Below are 25,086 nucleotides of genomic sequence, written 5' to 3' on the forward strand. Positions count from 1 at the left end.
ACCACAACCAAGCACTTCACGTTCATGCAATCTCTGTTCCAACACCACTCATGGCTAACATCTGACCAAAAACAAAACTGGCTCTCAAACAGATATTAGCTATGAAAGCAGCCATTCTTGTAAGAAAAGCCACAAAATATTGAAGAGAAAACATGCCCCAGGTCTCATATACAGGGCTGCTGCAGTCCTCTATGCCATGCAATGGTGAATCATACATCTGGCGTTATAAATCATGAGATACATATTTCACGTATTTTGCATTTCGTCCTTTGTATGGCAGAAGGTTTCCCCATCACCTGGGGCCCCTTTTCACTAAGGAACTTAACACCAAAAGATGGTCTGGACTATTAAGACCCAAATTCTTTAGTGTAGTTTGACCCAAGACAAACCATCACTAGACCATTTAAATGAAATATTACATGCCTTTTATACAATTTTAAGCAAGAAATGGCTACTATTTTAGACAAAGTTATATTGTTTTAGCAGACAAGTAGTCTGAATTTATCCTGAATTGAAAGGAAGTACACCAAAAATTTTGTTCTGATATCTGTGGTCTTAATTTTTTTAGAAGCAGACCTCAGCGACTGTTTTTCTCCTTATTTTTATATACAGTCCATTCAAGGCTGGTCAATTAAAGTGTTATTCATTCACCAATCAAAAGATTAGTGTACAATTAACATGTACTACCTTCTATAAAGAACGTACACATCTTTATATCTTTCTTTCTACTTCATAGAAAAAAAAAAGAAGAAAAAATACTCCATAAACTTTGCAGAGTGATTCTTAGATGCTGCCAGTCTAAAAACAATAAAATGCACAAAAAACTATAATCTAATTCTAGTAGTCCCGCTTGGTTCTTCTGACAATACCTTTCTTAACTGATAATTCAATAAACATTGCCCTAATATAAAAGAATGCAGCCACTGAACAAGCATGAAGAAAATCAATCCTGATTTTGCATTGTATATTACTACAATGGTGCCCTTAACAATGAATAAGAAATAATTGAACTCCTTGGATCCACCCCCACCTCTATGGCCTCAAATCTGGGCAACTACCAGATGAATAAATAAAGATTTTGTTGAAAACTATGCCTGCTATTCCCACTACAAACTCCTTAAACTGGGACTATAATTGATCTGCCATTGCCACTGACTAGGTGCAGAGAACTTCTACCCTTCACTTCCCAATGTATGTACCCCGAGTTTCACAGATTATTAGGAACTAAATTCTACTAGATTAGCATGTCTCTGCCATGTATCCACCTTGGGTTTTCAGGTCTTACCAGGACTGGGAAACACTGCACTATTTGCACGCTGCAGCCACAAACCCACCCAGAGTTCTAGAGAGAACTGGAAACTAACTTCTACACACCTAATTTCGTTTTACTTGATTAACTCAAAAAAATCTATAAACCAAAAATTTGGGATGCCTTGTCTACTGATGCCGCAGCTAGGACCACAATGAAAATAAATATGAGGCTTTTTTTTTTTGCTATCCTCGGACATTTCAGTGATGAATCTTTATCAATGAAATATACTTTTGTAATGTTTATTGTGCTTTCATGTTCCAATCCAAATCAATCAAACCAATCTGATGCAAAATTGTCAGAAAGGCCCTACTCTTTGGTTCCCTTGCTGCTAAAAGCATGGAAAACTTCCAGCATGGCACTCCACCATTTCCAAACATCCACAAACAAGGCAGCAAAGCTGTCAAATGTACAGACAAAAAGCAGACAATAACAATGCACAAAATAGGCTACTGTCAATTCTGATGCAAAAGTACATTATGCTTAACTGCAAATTCAACATCAAATTTAAATTATTCTCAACAGGTAATACCAATGTAAGTAAAATGTGTAACAAGCATAAGGCTTCAGGCCCATGGGAGTTCAAGTTCACACTTCGAAAATGCCAGAATGAGAAAAATGAAAATTTCACACAAAACTGCATCAATTCAATAATAAATGATAACCCAATTGAGCTGGCTTTCTAATTTTGAACTGCATGCCAATCCTAAAAATCATACTTGTAAGTTAAAAATAATAATAAGTAACACAGTTTTCTTTTCATAATGTTTGTAGTAGCAGTGCAAAAAGATTTTTGTCAATTTTGATGTAACATTACATAATAAATTACAGAATAATTATCACCAATTTTTGATAATTGAATATAAATAGCATGGACATGTAGAAAATTTGATTACCATTTGGCTTCATATCCATGGGAGCTTCGAGTCCAACAATGAATATGCCAACATGATAAAAATGAATATTTCACTAAAATGTATAACTTCCAGAAAAAGAAGCCAATTAGACTGCTTTTCCAACTCGAGCTGCATTTTAGTCCTGTGTTTCTTTTTTGAAAGTTTGACAATCATAAGTAACATGGTTTTCCCATGATGGTCATCATGGCAGCAGCACTGAAAATTGTGTTTTCTTCTATTTTGATGCAATATTACATAACAGCATACTTAAAAGCATAAAGACCATTAGTTTTTAATAATAAAATATACGTATCATGGATTTTCAGAAAATGTGACTAGCATGGGTCTTCAAGCCCGTGGAGGTTCTAAGTCACACCTTGAAAATGCCAATATGTGAAAAATTAAATTTTCACAAAAAACTGTTTAACTGCCAGAAAAATTTACCAAAGAGACTGCATTGCTTACTGAAGCTTTTTTTAAGTCCCATGTTTCTTTCCTGTAAGTTTGAGAACAGTAAGTGACATGGTTTTCCTTAAATGGTCATCATGGGAGCAGTGCCCAAAATAGGGGTTTCTTCAAATTTTGATGCAACATTACATAATGTTTAACAGCATAATGACCATTAATGTTTAATAATAAAATATTAGTATCATGGATATTCAGAAAATGTGACTAGCAAAGGTCTTCAGGACCATGGAACTTCAAAGCCACACCTTGAAAATGCCAATATGTGAAAAATTAAATTTTCACAAAAAACTGTTTAACTGCCAGAAAGAATTACCAAACAGACTGCATTGCATAATGAAACTGTATTTTAGTCCCATGTTTCTTTCCTGTAAGTTTGAGAACAGTAAGTGACATGGTTTTCCTTAAATGGTCATCAACAGAGCAGTGTCCAAAATAGGGGTTTCTTCAAATTTTGATGCAATATTACATAATGTTTAACAGGATAATAACCATCAATTTTTAATAATAAAATATTAGCATCATGGATATTCAGAAAATGTGACTAGCAAAGGTCTTCAGGCCCATGGAACTTCAAAGTCACACCTTGAAAATGCCAAAATGTAAACAAGACAGCACTGTCCTGAAATGTGTTTTTTTCCATTTTTAACAATTGTTTAACATATAACAAAATTAACAGTTTACTGCCATTTTTATATGATCAACTAAGAAAATTGATGAGATGGGAAAAATATCAATAGAACAGTATTTAATGTCCAATTTCCTCCATTCTGAGTTTCTGAACATAGTGAATGAATGAATCTGACAAACTGCAATGATATGAGTTTATTTCCATTTTTGAAACTCTATTATACAATACATGATAACAAGTTTACCATCATTTTTACAAAATCAACTAACAATGTTGTAAAGATGCAGGAAATGTCAAACAAACACTTTTACGTATCTTATCAGTTAAATAATGAGACTGTTAACATGCCTAAGAATTAAATCTGAGGAAATGTGAAAAAACAGCATAACTTATGAAATAATGGCCTGATTATGCTGATTTTCGAACTTGACCTGCGTTTTAGTAAGATTGATTACTCCTGTGAGTTTCATGACAACAGGCCTATCGGTTTTCCTTGAAATGTGTTAACAGTGTTGCATATATGCTGAAAAGTGAAAAAACAGCATAACTACTAAAATAGTGGCCCGATCATGCCGATTTTCGAACTTGATCTGCGTTTTAGTAAGATTGATTACTCCTGTGAGTTTCATGACAACAGGCCTATCAGTTTTCCTTGAAATGTGTTAACAGTGTTGCATATATGCTGAAAAGTGAAAAAACAGCATAAATTCTACAATAATGGCCCGATCATGCTGATTTTCGAACTTGACCTGTGTTTTATGAATATTCATCAGCTCTGTAAATATAAAGCCAAAAAGTAAAACTGTCTTCCACTTATGGTGTTAACGCTGAAAGTGCACGGCGACATGATCGGCGACGGCGACGGCGACGACAGACGCAGGTGATGGCAATATGTACAGACACATCTGTGTCTGTACATAAAAAGTAGAGATCACTTTTCACCACTAAATCCTAAAGTGCAATCTTCCTTGTTATATTAGTGTTTTTGTTTCTGTTTTTCTAGACATACGACCATGAGGACCACCCCTCATGGTACATGATCTACTGAGATGACCCCTGGAGGTCACTTGAAACGGGTCAACAAAAGGTCATGTCAGGGTCAGTGGTCGGAATGCAGTCTTACAAGAATAAGCAGTAACATGAGATAAATCTTCTACTTTCTTTTCAAATTAGGTTCACCAATCTCTATTAACTTTTCAGTCTTCCTTTCCAAGGTCTATTTCACAAAGTACAGACTTATTTTTATGCATGCCAGGGGATCCCAAGTCTCCAATTCTTGGCCCTGTACTATATTCATTTGTTACTCTTACTTCAAACCAAGAAGCTTATTTCACATTGTGCCTATTGCTATACCTGCCAAGGGCCTTGTTCTCTAGTTACTGGCATCATCAAGTATTCTTTCCCAACTCTCATTTGAAACCAAAAAGGGCAAGGATTAAATTGGCATGAAGGACTCCACCAGATTTACTGCAAAAACCAATCTTATAGTTATGCAATATTTTTTTGGTCAAGAAGCTTCAATTTCCTCAAATTCATGGGCTACATAGTTTTTATGTGAGGATACTTGGTATACTTTATTAAGTTATCTTGTTTTGCACTGATGCCTATTTAAACTGAATCAAAAGATAGAAAATCTTATTATTGATTTTCATTATGATCATTTGCCAAGCCATGTTCTTGCGAGGAAAATTATCAAGAGGAATCAAAGTTATTGAAACATCAAATAAGCTCTCCCTCCCTCTCTCTCTCTCTCTCTCTCTCTCTCTCCTCCTTTGACACACCTTCTACTTTGACCTATCTTGTGTGCAAAGCATATGTCATCACAACAATGTCTAACCACAAGGTAAAATACAGCTATTCATTCAGTTACTGAATTCCTCTAGCAAATGTGTCAGCCCTTAAGGATGCATGAATCACACGGAAAGGCATCAGGCTCAGCACTGAGTAATTCCACACAAACCACAGCTGGACCTTATACTGCTGCTTCACATAAATGACCCTAGTTATTATGAACAATCGAATGTGCAAGTTAAGAACTATCAAAAAATACAAACATTGTAAATCAAGTCATATCTCTTCACCTAAACCCAGTCCACATTAACTTCATTCTCAAAATGTTTTTAAATTTTATTATGAAATATGTGGAGTGAAAAAATATATTTTTTTGGGGGGAGCACTCCCCTTCAAAACCCTAGCAAAAGACTTATATTCACAACCATGCCTTGTGGTAGACTATCAAACCAATCAAATCATGAACAACCTCTCAAAACATAAATTATTTGTAATTTGCATTCTTAATTCAACTTTCACCTGTTGTTTATTTATTTATTTATTTATTTATTTATTTATTTATTTATTTATTTATTTATTTGAAAGTTTTGGTGAATGTGCAACCACAAGACATGCATTTGTGACAAAATGATATGCATATGTCAACAAATGCCAGGCCAGATACAGGGTGCATCACACAGAGTTAATTTTGAAAGCAGTCTACAGTTTTAAGGTCAGCTTAGACAGGCAAAAAATCATTTAAAAAGTTTGCAGTTTGGTGGATGATACAAGTGAAAAATACTTTTCAGTCACAAACTTCACAATTACTCACCTATGAGTGCATCAGCCATGTCATGGGGGGGGGGGGGGAGGGGAGGGGTGAAGTAGAGGGAAAATGGGGGGAGGGGGGGGCAGGCAGCACAAAATACTCTAGACTATGTGTCACAGTGCCATCTGTGTCACCCAGGGCCTGGTGGAGATGGCCCAAATATCTCATGTGAGTAATTTTGCAATCTGTGACAGAAGAGTCTTTTTATAGCAAAAAAAAACTGTTTCTTAATACGATGAGTTTTCAAATTATAAATATATATTTTCTTAAACATCTTCATACAAGCCAGTTTAGAAGCAAATTATGAAATAGGCTGGGAAGAGGAATTTCAGTAACAGAAGGAATGAAACCTGTTACTTTACTAAATATTTCTTCTCAAAATGAGTCACGCCAACAGCATATATTAGCAACACGTGCCAGGCAAAAACACAACCTGTTTTCATAATTCTTCCTACACCATTCCTCCTTTAACACAACTTTCTTCTTCAAAACAAGTCTTTCTGACTTAATAACTTCCAGAAAACATCAACAAAATGGCCCTGGTTATAGGTATCCAATTTATCCAAAAACACTTAAATTCTTGACAAAAAAAGATTTAAAACCTGCAAGCATTTTTCCCAATACAATGAAAGTAAGTTTTTTTTTTATCCAAGAACTAGATCAATTACCATGAAAGAGTAAAAGATCTTTTTCTCAAATATGGAAATTTAAAGCAGAGATAAAACATGAAAAAGATAAGGCACTTATTTACTACCTTAAAAAGATTTCAACTCAAAACTTGATCAATATAAATTGAAGCTTGTTCTTCTCATAAATAGATAAATCATCAAGAAATAGTTACCAAAAGAAAAAAAACTTTAGAGAGAGTGTAAACAAAGCCAAAGCTGTGGCAATGAAGATAAGGCACTTACCAACTACCATAAGAGTAAACTCAAAACCCCTCTTCACTGATTTCCTGTACACTTGGTTTGGGAGGTTAGCAAAACCAACATAACCGTCCAACTCCTTGGGTGCTTTCCCTGAAGTTTCTGGGTGTCCATTTTCTTTCTCTTTGTCCATCTTGTGATCTAGCTTGTCTCTCGTTGTAGGGTCGAACTTTGCTGTTGGGGGCTCATTCTTGAAGAAAGCTTCTCGCTTGGACAGCTGAAAGAAGAGACAATGGTGCCATGTTATTCAAAGTTTAAAGCTCTGCATCATAAATTTATAAAAAAAAATGCAATTGGGAAATGGGAAAATGGGAAAGAAAAATATCAAAAGAGCTGAATTGGAAATAAAATGATAAAGAAAACTTAATGTCAATAACAGACGAAAAAAAAGAAAAATACTGAAAAAACTTAATTTATTATTTATATTATTATTATTATTATTATTATTATTATTATTATTATTTTCAAGAGTGACCGATGCATATTTATCTTTGTCCTTGTTGACACCAGTGTCATGGCCAGACACACAGGGACATCCCATATATTACCTCCCCAGCTGTGGCATCTTGGGTCTTTTGTCTATAAATTACATCTGTCATGCATACCATAAAAATATTGCTTAGCTACCAGACTGATATTCTGGTTAAAGAGAACTATACACTAAAAAATTCCCCCCTTTTAAACTGGCCGCCGAAGCAAAATTATGACAAAACAGAGCTGAAATTGACTATAGAGCACTGCTATCTGTGGGTATAAAAATTGCAATAAAACATACTGGTATGCATAATTTTAAAAAATCCTAATAACTCGGTTTTGATAGGAGTGATAAAAACAAAGTTGTTAGCCCCTACAATCCATCTGGCAACAGCCATAAAGCATGTAATAAAACATAACTGTCCCTGATTACAGTACTATAGTACCAGTAGGTGAAAAGTGCCAAATTGTCACCTGATTTAGGATGTCATGACACACAATTGGCACTGTAAATCAGCCATCTGTCGTCTAAGAATGCATACTGTCCTCGTACAACACAGGCAAAGAAGAGTCTTTGATACAATTACATAATTCGAACACGACCTTAGACACTAAGGTCAAGGTCAAATTATGTAATTAAATTGTGGGTTCCCAGATGCCCACATTACAGTTCTCAGGCTTTATTAAGTATCAGTTATCATTATAATTTTAGTCCCCATTTTAAGTGGTGATGTCCTCAGTTTTCAAAACTTCTGCTGCTTTAAACAATGCCTACTGAGTAGGGGGTATGCGATGCCAGAGCGCCTATTAAAACTGGCCTGCACAGAGGCTAAACCTTCCCATCACAGTCATCTCCACTATGTTTAAAATGTGTGCCTTTCTACTTAGTAACTAAATCCACAGACAGATAACATCGCACTATGTCCACCATAAGCTGGGCTAGAGTTACACAACATCTGGGAAGTCCCATTTCAGTGACTATTCAGCTTCAGTGTCCACACCACTGGTCACTGCGGCAGGCTGGCCAACATTTAGTAATAGGTGGGCAGTTGTCAAAAGACATACATTAACAAAATATAATGGTCAGGACTCATAATGACCTGCACTTGCAAACTGATAAGATTGTTACTGAATGAGAAATGGTTTACATTAAATGCCCAAAAGGTATGTTCACTTTCAAGTTGGATCTGCCTAGCTCAGTCCTAATCAGTCTTGTGTTTTTGATTAGCCCTGACATAGGTAGTATAACTAATCTCTCTGTAGTCCCACATATCTACAGTCTAAAATCAAGTGCCATCACATGGGCCACTCGTATTAAGGCTGCTTGCCTGCTTGTAGTGAAGTGGGTGGTCATGTAGGATTTCGCCAACCCAATCACTAGAAACAGTTTTTGTGCCTTTTAAAGTTTTTGTCATTAATCAGCTGACCAACTTCATTCATTTTAAGTTTAAAGCATTGGCTGGTCTTTTCCCCCCCTTAAACTGGCCAGGTAGGACAGGTCTTTAACATGCCCCTTTGACCACTGTTGCTGACCACTGGTCATTTAAACAGGCTATCAGTAATCAATGATTGCACCACCCTCTTTGCCATTTCCTCCACTTGATACATTTCCAGACTGCTGGTCATTCATGAAATGACCAAGTGTTTGGATGTTTGATGGTCACTGATGCAGTCTGATAGGTTTGAATAAGTAGCCTCTGATAACTACTTAATGACCATTCTATATCTCTTGGGTTTCAGTTAAAGTTTGCTTACTGACCATAGCAGAATGTACAAGTAATCTTGGAACAAGAGCTTCATGATCAACATATTACAATATTTTCTTAAAAATGCATCCGTTTTTGAAATTAAAAATCAATAATGGCTGTCCCAGTAGTATTATTTGGAAATGTGAGATTTCACAAAAAAATTCTCTGTGTATTACTCTGAAATTTTCAGATTTCAGAACACTTTGACCTACAAATTTTGGTGTGTCACATTTCTCAGTCAAAAAAGGCAATATGTTAACAAATATGATTGGACTCTATTACTAGCATGATTTCATTTATATTAAGATGTGTACTCTGCAAATCTATATAACATGAACCTTGGGGGGGGGGGGAGACATAAAAAAAAAAGATATGCCATAGTACATAAGATTGAAATCTGCGAACCATCTTTTTTTTTACCTCAAAAGATTATAAAATGCTTCAGACATTAGGGTCATTTACTCATATCAGATGTTATGTTCATAATGATCCAATCTCTCAAAATTTAAGATTGAATGAGAGCCATTGTGCAGAATAGTAAAATAATATCCCGCAGTTGAAAATAAAAAATGTGCAATGATGAAAATAATGGGGAACTTTCTCCTCCTCCTAACATTGCCAAGCCTATTTTACTTCCCATATCCGTTGAGAATGTGTGAACAAAGATAAGAAAATTAAGTAGTTTTTTTGGTTGTGATCATAGAAATCCATTTTCCGGTCCTGATGATTATATATTATGTGCCCTAATAACGTATATAGGGCAATGTATATTGATTCAATACAGCTTTTAAGCCACAAACCACAAAACGAAGAGTCATTCCTTTGTGTTAGGGGCAAATTTCTGCTGAAGTTCTACAGCATCCTGAATAAGTCCTTATGTTATTCAGAACAAGATGTTTCTCCACTGCAATAAATGCTCTCTTTCAAAAAAGTAATAATGCAACCTGCACGCACGCCCACACATGCATATACATGCACACGTTATCATATATATGGTACACATTTACTCTTGCATGCATACAAAATACATAAAATTTAACACATCAAATGCACACACATGTACAACAAACACATATACTGGTCTTAAAGGGCTTTAAAAAAGTATCCAAAATAATTATTTCGATAAAAATGAAAAATACTACAAAAAGTTATGTTTATAATAGCGAGTCTGGCACCCGGCATTTTTTTCAACAGTTTATGTTACTGGTTCCTGGATCTAAGTCAAAATGTAAGGCCCTGAAAAGGGCAGTTAACAGGGAGAGGCATATGAGGTAACAGGGAGAGGCATATGATGTATTTCTTGTAGGATGTGTCTTATGAATCTACAAAGAACTTTTGCAGCACCTAAAACAACAGGGAATCTGTATTCTGTTGTTCTTAAATATGATGACCAGATTTTTCATAGGAAATGATCTATCCTCTGATAACGTAGCATCCAGTGGTATCAAACTGGATAAAGAAAGGAGACATTAACATTATGAGTCGGTAATGCACAGTTAAAAAAAGTAAAATATGCCAAAACTTAATCAAATACAAATTGGGAAACTGCTCTTTTACTATCACAAGTACTAGTATTTAAATCATCTAAGGGAATCAATTATGGGTTCACAATTTTGGAAAATGAAACTCTTTTCATGATAAAGTTTTATAAAAAGGTTGTTTCTATACAATTGGTTAGACAGTTTCATAATGTTCTTGTAAAACTTTTATTATTATTATAATATTATTATTATCAATACCAATTTTATCAATACTATATTGATTGTAACATTATTACTGCTATTATTATTGATATCATTATTAATATAATTTCATTTCAGACACTGCCTCTTGAAAAAGACATAAAATAGACCAATAGCATCTGGATGATTAGGGAAGTTCCCAGTACAAACCATATGTGCTGTGAAAAGACAAGTCAGTACAAAAAAATCAATTGAATCCAACCATTCATATGATGCAGCAAACAGCCAGCTAACACCAGTCATATGTTTCGTTCCCCTACTAGTACTTGTTATGTTCACCCAGCTTCTGCCACTGGTTCCATTTCACTGTTCCAGAGAGTAGATGTTTTTTGGGTAACTTTCTGCCATTTTTACACATGCATAAGCATGGATGCTCACATACTAGAGTGCATGAACACACTTTAACTATACCAACAAGTAGACTTTGTTGGGTTTTTCTCTTCCATAATCACCAATCTCAAAACATGCTGATAATTGATCCCCAGGCTAATGTTTATATCAAAGGAAGCCGCAGGCACAATGAGAACATAGCTCTGATCTTAAATAATATAATATCCAGAGAGGAATAAATCATTACGTATCAAACAGACAAAGAGACAGGTAAAGCTGACAAATGCATAGACGATGTATCTCAGTTCACATTTTAAAAAAATCCTGTATAGTGAATAATTGCACCCCTGTAATTAAGCACATAACATCAAGAAGTTCGAAAAGAAAAAGAAATTTTCTATCTTTAGGTATAAGGGTAACATTCTCACACACACACACACACACACACACACACACACACACACACACACAAAAAAAAAAAAAAAAATGTATGAAAAAATTTATGTATGGCATCAACCAAAAATATCTTAAGTGCTCAATCCTAAATGAAAGTTACAATTTTTAAGATCCACAACCCCGTTTCATTTACCATTTTACATGCTTTCTATCTAAGTTTTACCACGTCTCTCTCTTGCTACCACACCTAAAGTATTACACCTCCATGCACAGGGTGTCAAATTCACCAGGTGTGTAATATTACTATAGTCCAATATATGGACAGCATCTAGATCACAGCAATTGGGTTGTCCATTGTACTTAACAGGACCTCTATCTAAAAGAGTAGATTAGAAGATGAGTACCAGTTTTTCCAGGCCCCTCATGCCAGATATATAGTAAGGTTGTCCTTGTCCTTAATTAATGACATAAGAAATAACAGGCTGTGTATCTTCTTTGAACCTACAAGTAATTATAACCTGTCCTGAAGGCATTTTTCTATCTGAAGAACTAATAGTTTTGACACGTCCCTTTCGATAATTTTAATGTACAGATTCAGACACGCCCACTAAATAAAGTGGAATGTCATAATGACCCTCAATATCACAGCACCCCACCCCCCCCCCTTTTTTTTTTTTTTGGGGGGGGGGGGAGGGGGGTTGAATTTAGCCAGAATAAGAACACTAAAATAATTTTTATGTACGTTCTATGCCTATGGATCAACAAAGAGCATAATACATCCACTTTTTCAGAAAAAAACAACCCTCCTTTTGAAATCGCTACATACACAGTCCTGATTTCATATGAAAGATTCGATCTGAGACAACATCTGTGTACCACTTAGGGCACCCTCCATCCTTCGTATTGTTCTATTGATCCACAACACAGACAAAGAAATAAAGACGTTAAAAGTACAAGGAAGTCGAGTCTAGAAAACCAGCTGAATGGCTTGTGTTTCATTTTCAATTCACAAGTCCTGTGGTGATACCGACCAGCAATTTTTGCTTTTAGCAATCAGAACACCCTAACCCCTTATTTTCTGAAGTCAAATAAAGACAACCCCTGGCTGAGATGTCAGGGCACTGACTGCACTCTCTGTGTTATCTGTTTCTCTATCTCCCTCATAGTGTATATACACATACAGATCTACACTGTGTACATTCACTGCTACTGTGTAAGTTTACTAGTGTTTGTGTGTGGATGCTGATTTCATATACAAGCAAGACTACAGGGCCTGCATTTCACACAAGAATCCAAGTTGAAAGTTGGTCTTAACTTAAAAATTGAAAATATTAGTGGACTTCATTTGAAATAAAGCAATAGTCCATTTAAACAAGGAAAAGGGAACTGCTTCACAAAAATCAGAGAAGCTACAGACCAACAGCTGTTCTATATATTTAGGGTACAAGTAGTCCTGACACAGCTCATCCCCATATTAATTTCATTTTAGCTGAACAGCCAATATACCTCTCTTATACAGGCTACAATTTTTTTTAAATGGACGTAGTTCTTAAGGTCTATAGTCAACAGCTTGACCAGCAGTAACGTGGTCAGCTGTCCAGACTAGTTGCTATTATTATACTTCTAGTGATCTTCTGGCTGCTATCGAATTATTGCAAAAAACAGGCCCCCTCCACCTTCCCCTAGTCCTATCATGGTGTTTTTGACTTATTTCTGGTCCAAATTGATCCTGATGTGAACAGACTTATTTCCACCTCATTTCTGCCTTGCATGACAGCCAAGCATATGGAGCCCTCAGTAAACATGTGAGGCATGTGGACTGGGCTCCAGCTATCAGGGATCTTACTTTTAAACCATCATTATCAATGTTCACATGATCGAAGTCCTGTCTGGTTGTCAAGATGGCAAATAAATGACCCATGTTTCATATCATTACTTTCCCTGTGAAGTGTCAATATTCAAGTACAAAGCAGTCATTTTTATATGGATATGAAACGAATATGAAACAAAATTCATATCCAAATACAAGAAACATTTGTACACAAAATATGCACACAAGAAGTCTATGTGATAGTTTTTCCAATGACTTGCAGATAACATTATACCAATTCTGACATCAAAGTAGAGAAGAGTCAACAGCTTTTAACTAATGACCGAGTAATTGATGATATCTATAGCATTATTACCAAACAAAAAAGGCATTCATCAATGACATAAAATGCTCCTAACAACCAACACTTCTAGAACATTGTGAATATCCTGAAGTCTTCATACATTATCGCAGATTAAATAAAAATTATATAGATTTTAAAAAGGCAACCTAAAAGATGGCAAGCTTTCTTACGGGATCAAAAACCTTGTGGAAGCATGATTATGGGCAATAAATGATCAGGGAGCATGTTCTTAATCATCACAGACCTGTCAGACAAAATAAACACACCTTTACCCCTCACTTCACTGTTGCATGTCATTATCCTATTAACCAGTGAGTAAATGAGGTTGTTATGGTAAATGAACCCCCCAGGGTTCCTCTGCAAGCTGACGTACAGATTTCTATGTGGTATATATCACAGAAATATATATGCCTTCTAGTTGTTGTTGTCATCATGTAAATTACCTTAACTTAACTTAATGTATGGAGTATATCAGGCATTTTCCACCAGTTACCATATATAGATTTAATAAAGTGCAATTATGGACTAAACAATGCCAGTCTTGTTTGTGAGAGTTTTTCCCATTTTCTCAGACAAGATGAACCCAGCCATTTATAACATTTGCCAACAAATTATGCTTTTAGAATATCCAATCGCTAATTAAACAATGTTATATTTGTTTTGAGCAGGGGTGTGTTGGAATGGAGGGGGAAGGAGGGAGAGAGAGAGGAAAAGTAATGTGTAAAACTTTTAACTAAGCTCTCCCACCTCCAACTTTTTCATATCTGCATCCCAATATTATACATATATCCACTCAATGTTGCCTTAACTTTATCTCCAGTTCTTGGTTTTGAATGAATCATAAACAACTTTAGATCAAACAACTGTAAAAGTATGTTAAATCATAATTGTGTCACCTGGGTAATAAATCATCCTTTTGTTTTCAAAAGGTATAAAAGCAGGGGGAAGGGAAGTGCCATACGTTATATCAGTGACACCTTTCTTCTGTGTTATTTGTGACACATTGATGTCCAGAGAAGAAAGAGAAAATAATAGAAGAAGGCCATATTCTGCCTGTCATCTTTGTCATGCTTTTGATATTTTGAACACAGTCTACCATTTATGAACAAAATCTATTTCCCTTTCATAAAGCAACAACTTACTCCCTCTTTATTTTCATCTTTGTGCAACTCTTCACTCTCGGAAGTAGCACTTGACGTTGACTCGGTGCTCCCCGCGCGATTACTCCTAGGAACATACGTCCCCCTGGTGGCGGTAACACCTCCGCTTCCACCAAAACGACTCTGAACGTGTGATCCAACAGAAATATGAGCCGAAGTTGAGTGGAGGCCATCTTTGGTGGTAGAAGAATCCTTCTCCTTTTGGTGACCATCCTCAGCATTTCTGAATCGATTTATAAAATCCTTCCTAGAATAACCACCGACTCCAGTCCCCGAGGGATTGACAGTGCCCCCTTTAGTTGTGTCTCTATCCTTGAGACCACCAGTGTGGTCAGAATCTGTAATTCCACGGGCAAACCGGTTGGCAAAATCACGCCTTGAGCTAAAACTGGCCGAACTGAGATTCCCCGATGCAGCGCCCGTAGAATTTGACGCAGCTGCATTGTCTCCTTCTTTTCGGAAACTTGCAGAGGTCCTCTTTGGCCTGTCTGGGTTGAGTACACCCCCTGTTCTAATCATGATGATTCTAAATGTACAGCACACACACACTGCTATCTATCCCCAGTATAAATACACTGAACCTGAATGGCACTATTATAGCTCCTATGTAGACCCAAGTATTTTCTATCCTGTAATGAGACTGGACTTCCTTTCCTGTGTGAGAGACAGCAGTTTTACCTCCAATGCTTGAACCACAGGGTTATCTCCCAAGATTAAAATCCATGTGTGATTTGTATATACTATATCTCAATGGTACCAGTATTGTGTCTTCTCTATTGAATACAAGGTTTTATATATATCTGACCTCGGAATTTGCTGTGTAACTAGCACTTAAAAGCATCCTTCTCTGCAACCATCTAGCTCCCAGCTATGTTCCATTCCCTGTACACGTCCTCTTTCATTTCAACTCCACTGAGAAATGGCTGCAGTCTATTATCCACAAGCTAATATCATTAAAGAATCACACATTGAGTCATATCATTCTCTTTATACAGGAAGGAGGGGCTTCCTTCAAAGACGAGGCGGGACTATCTCAGCAAACAATGCAGTCAAAAAATCAGCCGTCCCTGATTGGCTCAATTGACTTTTGATTGACAGTAACTGAATAGATGTACTGTTGTTTTTCAATTTGGGTTAATAACATTCTAAAGGGGAGGCATGTGATATGGTCTGCTTGTATTAGCAGGGACCATTTCAAAATAAAGTCCCTTAAACCCTAAATCTGTCACCCTGATCACATGTAAATATTCCAGAATTTTGTACATATTTTTAAAAGTTTCATCCTCAATAAAATGCTTGAAAATGCACTTTGGCCTATAAAGGAGATTAATGAAATTATGCAAGGATAGGTTTTATTGCCTTCTATAATGAATAATTTCTTCACCTTTTTAAAGAAAGTAATTCAAATAACTTCATTCTTACTTCCTTTTACATCTGTGTAATAAAATGAAGGACACAGACATGTGCCAAGAGACAAAGCAAACATTTTTTAAATCTAAAACCTTTCATGCTTTACCTATACAGCCATCAAACAGCAAACAGACTTCAAAGACATTTGCCCCTCAAAAAATCAAAACCAAAGCTTCCCTTTTCTTTTTCTTTGTGATATATAAATCTATCACTATCTCATTTCTCACAAGAACATTACTAATTGTGAATTTTTCCTTTTATTCCAGACATCACAACAAAAAGAAACCACAAAGAAAAAAATCTCCAACTTGTCACACCCATTTCTCCCTTCTTTATATTTCTTAACCCATCAATTAAAAGACCCAGTACTTGGTCAGAATTTCAACTGGTGTCCACAAAGGGCTAATTCCGATTGAAACTGTCTGTCTAAATAGATCGATCCAACTCTGTAAGAAGTCACATTCAATGCAATCAGTTTAAAAGATTAACACAACTCCCCATTTCCAACATACTCATATGATCACCAAGCTTTTCTGTATTCTACGCCAGGAGGAGGGATGTTTATCTGTTAAGCTGATTGCCCTCAGTGATAGTCCCTGCAGAGTTGGATCGATCTATGTAGACCAATGGTGTCTATGGAAATGGAGACTTGGGTGTTTGAAGACTCATTAACCAGCTATCAAACTGGAATGAGTTAACCACAAGCACTGACCCTTAACACTGGCACCAAGGGTCAAGTCTGACCAAATGACCACTTGACAGGGTGTCTAGTCAAAATAGCTTTTTATCACAGCTACTTTTCTACTGTTTTTTTTCCCTTCATTAACTGACTTCTTAATTCACTTGTTTTAAATCTCCCTCTATTGCATAGGTGTTAGAAATAAAAGATAACTGTTAAAAAGAAAATATAACCATTATATTTTCCCTACTGTTTATATATATTTTTCATTTTATTTAATTTTCTTCAGATTTAGAAACCTTTGGAAATCTAAATTCAGATCTTAAACAGGTTCTGAGTTCATTTTTCTAAGCTAGCCACTGGTTTCATAAAACATCATATCCAAGTAAGGTTTGGTCACCCTGAGCTTCAGAGCTCACTTGACACTAACCTTTTCACTGTAGCCTATCTCCATCGTGTCAAGTAACCTCTGACGAAAATAGTTTGACCTAGTTTATATAAGCCAATCGAATCCAAGTTTCAAAAATTTTCACCAAAGTTTGGTGAAAACGCTGATTGGTTGACCGTCAATCGGCAATCCTCGGCTGATTCCGCAAGCTCCATACTAACAACAAAGTTATTGTCGAGTGCGGAGACATCCGAGTAGTTCCGAGTGTATTACCGTACACAAAGAAAGCAAGGCGAGTGACTACGAAAAAGAATGTGTTAAGTTATCTCTTGATTCTTTGCAAAATATGAGTAAATCGGAATTGAAACCATAGGGTCTAGCAGTTTGAGGCCCTGCATCATTATCTACTGAGAGACCATGTTATTTGCGTGCTGCCCACAGGTTACGGCAAGTCCCTGATATTCAGCCTTATCTTTGATTGGTCCGGATTTGAACAAAGCGCGCTTTGACTCGTTCGCGTTCATTGGCTAGATCGTTTAATGAGTCATCGAGTGCGGGCTTTTAAATTTGATTGGCGGGCGGCGGAGGCAATCGAATCTGGTCAGAGGTTACTTGACACGATGAAGATAGGCTACAGTGAATAGGTTAGTGTCAAGTTAGCTCTGAAGCTCAGGGTGGGTTTGGTCAAATAACAAGACCAAAGGCATTAAATCAACCAGTCTGCCTGACCAGTGTGACCACAGCCATAACCCCTTGACACCAACACCAAGGGCCATTTTGTTTAAATGACCACTTAACTGACACCTACATGTGGTCACACTCCAACCTGCTTTTCTTAATGGAATTTCTTTTATGACCCAATGGTCAAACTATAGGACTTACCTGTGGCTAAAACACCCCATAACCTTGGATTGTGAAGACTTTTATAAACTATAATCTTTCAAATTTAAAATTCTTGAAATATGCCAAAGTGTGGCCGATCCTTCTTTTTTTCTTATTTTTTTCCTCCCTAAGATGTAAATTTTTAAAATTTCTCACCAAGCTGCAATTCCACCTGGAATAAGGAAGAATGCCAGCCACTAAATTAAGATTGATTCTATATCAAAATCAGCTTACAAAAGTCCAAAGTTTTAGTCCCAAAGTAGCTATAGAACCCACCCCTTAATAGAATCCATCTCTTTAAAATTAATGTTGAAATATCAAAATGTGTCACTATGGTCAACAAGATTGCAACTTTGCAGAAATTCCATCACGGAGCTGGGAGTACTTTTTTACACTTAAAAAAATAAAAAGTAAAATTACATCCTTATGCAACAACTCGGATAAGATAAAAGGCTGAACATTGGGCTAAAAAAAATCTGCCTATATGACCCCTGTAACTCCCAGTGTTTTGCTCCCTGCAACTGTAACTCAGAAGACCCGAGCTTGACCTCCCCAATTCTCTTGCCACCAACTCCCAGTGTTTTGTTTAGGACACATGATAGTTTGGATGGTAAACACAGAGCAGGGTTTCTACTAATCTAGTGTGCACACTGTTACAGAGAGGAGATATGTTGCAAATTTTACCAGCTCAGAAAACAAACACTGGGGAAACATTTGCCCACCAATGCTGCCTACTCTGGTAACTAAAGCGTGTTCACACATATTATTTCACGGTGTAGGGATGGAAAGGGGTAAAGGGGGGTGGAGGAGATGGGTGTGATGTGGTTTCTGTAGAATACTGTTAAACACAAGTTGCTATATTAAATATACAGTGTATATAAATACAAAGTTATGAAGAATCCTTCACTGAATGATGACATATAATTCATACTCACAGTCCCTCGTATCTACTTACTGCACAATGCAACAGTCAGGAACGGCACATGAAAAGAGAAAAAGAGAAAACACATTGCATTAGAGGAGACAGTCAATGCAATCATGGATACTGATCACATCAAACGCAATCACAGAAATATATCATCTCTAAAGCAGTCAGGGCTAAAATCTTTTCAGCTTTTCTTTCACTGATTGCTATCCAAAACATGAAGTAAAAATTAATTCATTTTCCTTTCAGAAGGCCCAAAAACGATTTTAGTTCAATTAATAAATATTTGTGCTTCAAGATGGAAGACAATACATCAGAAAATTTCATGAAATCAAAACTGATAAATAAATATAAGACACTGAACAGCATCTGGTAAGAAAAAATCCACATATCATTCATAAAATGCTCTTAATTAAAAACAATCATGAAATTTATTATACAAATCTTACTCATGTAAATGATTACTAGCAAACACAAAAAACATCACATCTTGTCTTACTTTGATATACTAATTGGACAGGTGTTATCTCCCGCCAGGTGTATGTTTATAAATCACCCTGAGACAAGCTAATTAACAATGTCAACAAACAGGTAAGAAGGCATCAATATAAATAAACACATGGGTACTTTCCATGTAGAACCAATATGGATCACCTTTCCAAAAACATCTTTAAATAAAGACAACCTCCAAGAACTAGTGTACTTTTTAGAACTTTTAATATCTGGGATGCACGAAGTTTAAATATTTTAAGTTATTGATATCTCTATATTTGTATTAAAAGGTTACTGTATACAGTCCCCCTCCCCCCCCTCACCAGGTGTATTTATTTTAATAGAAAAATATATATGGAGACTTTCTCTTTTTATATCGCAAGATATTCTACTGAAGGTTTCTCCCTCACCTGGTTTATATCTATAAATATATTGCATGACTCATGTTTTTGTTAACTAACAAAGTCATCAAGCCTGAGCCATCAGATATATACACAGACATCCTACAACAGAGCCAACACACAAACTGGCCCCACTGGAAAAGGTGATAAGCAGTTAGTTATTAGAAAAAGCTTGGCACCAATGTCTTGTACATGAATATGTAACATACATGAGCAGTGTATGTCCCCCACCAGAAGAACAAATGATTGAACTAACTGCTTGGATCTAATTGCAGAAGACACATTCATAAGTGGAATGTATCACTGAAAAGCACAGTCTATGGATCTTAGGACCAAAGCTTTGACAATCTGGCAAACTAAAGACAGCTTCAAAACTTCTTTATAGAAATAATATTCTGTGAACTTATGTTCTAAATCTGAAAACTAAACTATGAGCACATAAAAGTTATTGCAAAATTTTATATCAATGTCCCTTTACAGGCCTCTAGTGGTATAAGAAAACCCCACTGGAATTATGTATAATAAATGAAAATCCCACCAAAAAATTTAGAAACAACACTTGAATATTATTATATAAGTTTCTAAGTCAAAAATTCAACATACCACTAACCAGAATCAAAACAATGAAGTAGTTAAATATGAAATTTTATTTCATTTATTATACATAATTTCATTAGGTTTGGTGATATATTTTTCATCCATCCAATATAAACCAGAGACTCTCCTTAGTACTCAGTAACTGCACCCAGTGGCAGCGTATTGTTCCAATGCTCTCTCCACTCAACTGACTTCCCCACCTATAATACCCCTTGTTTGTACTCCTGACAAGAGGCAAAGGTACAATAATAAAGACATAAAACTATCACCGGGCGCGTGTTAGACCGCAGCTACTAAGTCAACAAAAGTCCAATGTGTTTTTGTAGCCATAAAATGGGCAACAGGACAAGTGAAGGTCCAGAACTATGACTGCCTCATTACAAATCCAACTGAGGTGACTGTGTTTTATTGCACAGATGTCAAGAACAATGATATCTGCAGGCCAAAGAATACTTATAGTTTTTAAATGATGTTGCAGTTGATCTCAGTAAATTGAAAGGAAATTATTGCAAGGTTATCTCATGAAAAATGTAAAAGTGTAATCCGGAATTGATCTGATAATCTTCTCAGTATTCAGGAACTTTTAAAAAATGAATGGCTGGTTGTTTCTAGGCGACTTTCCGTATTGGTCTCAGAGCAAAGCCATTGTCCTAAAACAAAATGTAGCAGACATATCTAAATGAGCTATCATCATATTTGAGAAAGCTCTACAAACACTGTCAAGACCCTCCTAATTTGCAATAGGGACTATGATAGGATTGAGAAACAAAACAAGGGCATCAACCTTTATGGCTCTTTTTTTGTTAGCTCTGACTCTAAGCAGTCTTTGGAAAAACAAACTTTTGATTTCTGTTGTTTAATGAAAGAGGCCTCTGCAAAGATGTGCAGTGCCTACTCCATCAAGACCATGATCTATACAAACCACTCCATAACTACATAACCAACTGCCACACAAACATCATGGTAACACGGTGCACACATTTGTGATTCATATCTTCCAATTATATCTCTAAAATTATCAGATAATTATATCCGCTTATTTAAGCAAATATGAATTACTCCTATCTAGTATAAGACTGCCGTATTAGGTCAGCTGTGTCCCTTCTGTTCAGATGTAGTGACCCAAAGGTGTCCTGGTCACACCTGTAATATATACAATATTCTATGCACATAGGGCAAGGACCCCTTACCCATGCCCTAAGCCAGCTGCTTAGCAGATTTTTTTAAAGGTGACTTCTGCCTACACCAATGCCCCTTCCAACAAATAGTATTAACTTTTTGGTCTTGACTTACAAGTTGCCAAATTAGGACAGCTGACCATGTTAAGTTGACTATCCATTTTTTTTTTTTTTTTTTGAGGGTTTGCAAATGACTGACCCACAATTAATAAAGTTGACAAGCCAAAATGGACTACTCTAGCCACTTAAAAATAAAACATTGTCAAGAAAATCCAGCACTAAAAAAATAAGACACCGCCAAGAAAATCACAGATTGCTTTATGTGTTTTATCTAAAAGACTTCTAAAAAGAGTGGTAAGCAGCCTTTGTTGATCACAACTTAGCTAGGTCTTAGCAATCTTTGCTGTGACAGACTTTTGGCTTTCTGTTGTTTTTGCACAACAGGCAGGAAAAAACTTTTTCTCTTCTCTGTTCTTTATATATTATCTTTATATAATATGTTATATATTATAACCTGGCAGCCCTTTTTGGTCAACTGCCCACACAATAGCCAATCCCCCTGACCACTGGCCTGAGGGACAGCACTGGATGAACTGGCCACTGTTACTTAATAAAAGAATAACCAATTGACAATATATGCTACATATGGTTTTTCTGAAATCAAAAATTATAGGTATACATGTTCTATCAACAGGTATGTCATAAATGGATCAAACAAATCATATCATCAATGCTACTTGATTTTCCAAACTGGGACTGCATTTTGGGGACAGTGTAGTTATCACTGGATGAGCAGCCAGGAGAACCTACTGTGATGGTCAGATAATGTACCTGTATACAGGGGTCACAGTTATGGACACTGGCAATATCTATGCCTATATCACAGTTTCTATAGTATTTCAGATAAGCTACTATACCTGTTTTGCTACACTGTGACATTTGAAAATGTTTGTTTTTAATATAATAAAAACCACAGGTACATATTATGTTCTACATGTTGCATTGATGAATAGGATACAGAAACGACAGTTATAGATCTACTAGTTGATAACAATTACATCAATTCTGCTTAAATAAATTAAGCAGCAGAAAAAAAATCAAATTTGCATGCTCATCATTTCCCCTTTAAACATCCACAAAACAAACCTAAATTTACATGACATACGTACAGATATGTACATCTGAGCTAGTACTACCAAGTATGATACTACACTTCAACTGGGGTAGCATTTATTCATGTCATATTTACTTACTTCTTGTTGTAATATCACACATGGGACTCACTGTCAAAGTAATAATCTTTACACAGCCAAAAATAAACAATATCAATCAATAATAGTGAGTAACACTTGGCCTCCATGGCATGAATAACTCAAAGAGTACAAATCCCCAAGCTGAATGTCATGGACATGTAAAAATTAATTTATAAGGATTTTCAGTAACTTCACGTTATGTCTTTGTTTGTTGGTAATTTTCATTCATTGCTAAATATGCACAGTTCTGCACATGAAATACCATTTCATTATTATTATTTCTTGCATTTATGTCATCTATCCTGTTTAATAGTAATGACAAGCAAACAGGTCAGACATTTCCCTCTCTCTCTAACAAGCAAAGGATTCCTCCTCCAAAAAGGAAGATATGATACACAGTATTTTTTTTTTATCTAAACCAATGGACTTAAATATGATAGAATCATCAAGTCTACATCTGTTAGTACCAGAAATCCATCCTTACAGTCAAATAGTTGCATTATCTATCACTTACAAGCTAAATGACCTTTAACCTAATTATGGATTAATGACCTTCAACCTAATTATTTGATATATTTCCCCCTTCAAGGGTCAAGAGACTAACGATGCTACCACTGTCTAGGAACATTATCTTACCCAGAAACTACTGCCATGTCCCATTGGACCCATGTCTTACCTGATATCCTTTCATATATATATATATATTTAGAAGTTCCAGTTTCATTATCTTCCCATCAGCACATGTTCAACACAGTACTAGTAAATATAAGCAACTTGTACACAAAAATTTCTGTACTTTTTTTAATCCCATCATTTCAGTCTTATAGTATTTTGATAAACATCCCCCCCCCCCCCCCCACACACACACACCTTTTTCAACCCTGTATTTTTTGGAGGAATGAAAAACTGGACAAAGATTTTGTTTCCATGGCAACAGTTTAATAAATGCCCCCCCCCCCCAAAAAAAAAAAAAAAAGGAAAAAAAAAAAAAGAAAAAGAAAAAAATGGCAAGCCTCATGCCACACATGTTAAGCTAATGCTGATACAAGTGTTTGAAATCTCTGGCCTAATTCAATCCATGAAAAGCAAATAAATAGAAGCAACAACAAGAAAAAAATACCCAGATGCATGACAACATGTTAAGATCATAAGTTCTGAAATAATTTCAGGTTCTGAAAATACTACAACCCACGGAACATGCACTTCAAATAAATATAATAGATTTTCAAATCTATTAAATTTCTTAAGTATTTGAGGGGGACAATAAATACCCGAGACCTCCTCACCTCTCTCTCATCTCTCTGGATCTAAGTTATCATTAAGTAGTAGTACCAGACAAGAATGAATAAAAAATGCCTGGTGATCTATTTTGGCATTCTGATGGGTAGAAGGCATGTGACCTACCCATCCAAAGGTCACGCCACTGGAGTGCACTCGTTTGTGGCTTTGTTGTGTTCACGCTACCACATTTCGGGGAGAGAAACTGTCCTCTCTGTACTGGGTTTACGGCCTATGGTCAGTTCGGACAAGGACTTCTTTGAAGTGGGTATCAGGCTATGGTAAAACTAGTCTGTTCCAAAATAATCATGTGGGAATGTATCAAAACAGATATGAGCTAACAAGGTAGAGAAGCTTGATTTTTTTTGGTCTGACTGATATAGTTTATCAATTCTAATCTTAATGTACAACATGGTCGTATATGATCTATACATAGCTGGGATTGTTGAGATGAGCCAATCTTTGCTGACGATGTCTTTTTACATGCTAGAAAATGTCACCATGGATTGGTGTCACCAAGAACTTGTGCCTAAAGCAGTGACATGCTCTTTACTGTCTGTATACATATGTCTGATATGTTTGAATGTGGCAAAGTAATTTTTTTTCTTGTGGCCATCCCCCATCTACCCCCCCTTCTCTCTCTTTCTCTCTCTCTCTCTCTCTCTCTCAATAGTCTGCAGCTCAGTCATACCCCATTAATATAATTAACCACTGAACATGATATTCTATTTGGCAAACAACATGACATAACTG

The 25,086-nt window shown here is 36.1% G+C and overlaps 1 protein-coding gene across 3 annotated transcripts in view; it reads right to left on the reverse strand.

The window, feature by feature from the left end:
* The window catches only part of LOC106176219 (septin-7), a 47,765-nt gene that overhangs the window by 13,969 nt on the left and 8,710 nt on the right, over positions 1-25,086 (reverse strand). Inside the window, exons 1-2 of one of the 3 annotated variants that reach the window (XM_087011582.1) lie at positions 14,833-15,799; positions 6,812-7,043 (exon numbers count right to left, since the gene is read on the reverse strand). In XM_087011582.1, coding sequence (XP_086867708.1) covers positions 6,812-7,043; positions 14,833-15,369 — 769 coding nt within the window. In that variant the 5' untranslated portion in view covers positions 15,370-15,799. Of the gene's footprint in view, positions 1-6,811; positions 7,044-14,832; positions 15,800-25,086 lie in introns of those variants that run through there. The other 2 variants (XM_087011583.1, XM_087011584.1) reach the window with 2 other exon arrangements.

This window comes from Lingula anatina, chromosome 4 (assembly GCF_051362555.1).
Source record: "Lingula anatina isolate TDL-2025a chromosome 4, LinAna3.0, whole genome shotgun sequence".
NCBI lineage: Eukaryota > Metazoa > Brachiopoda > Lingulata > Lingulida > Lingulidae > Lingula > Lingula anatina.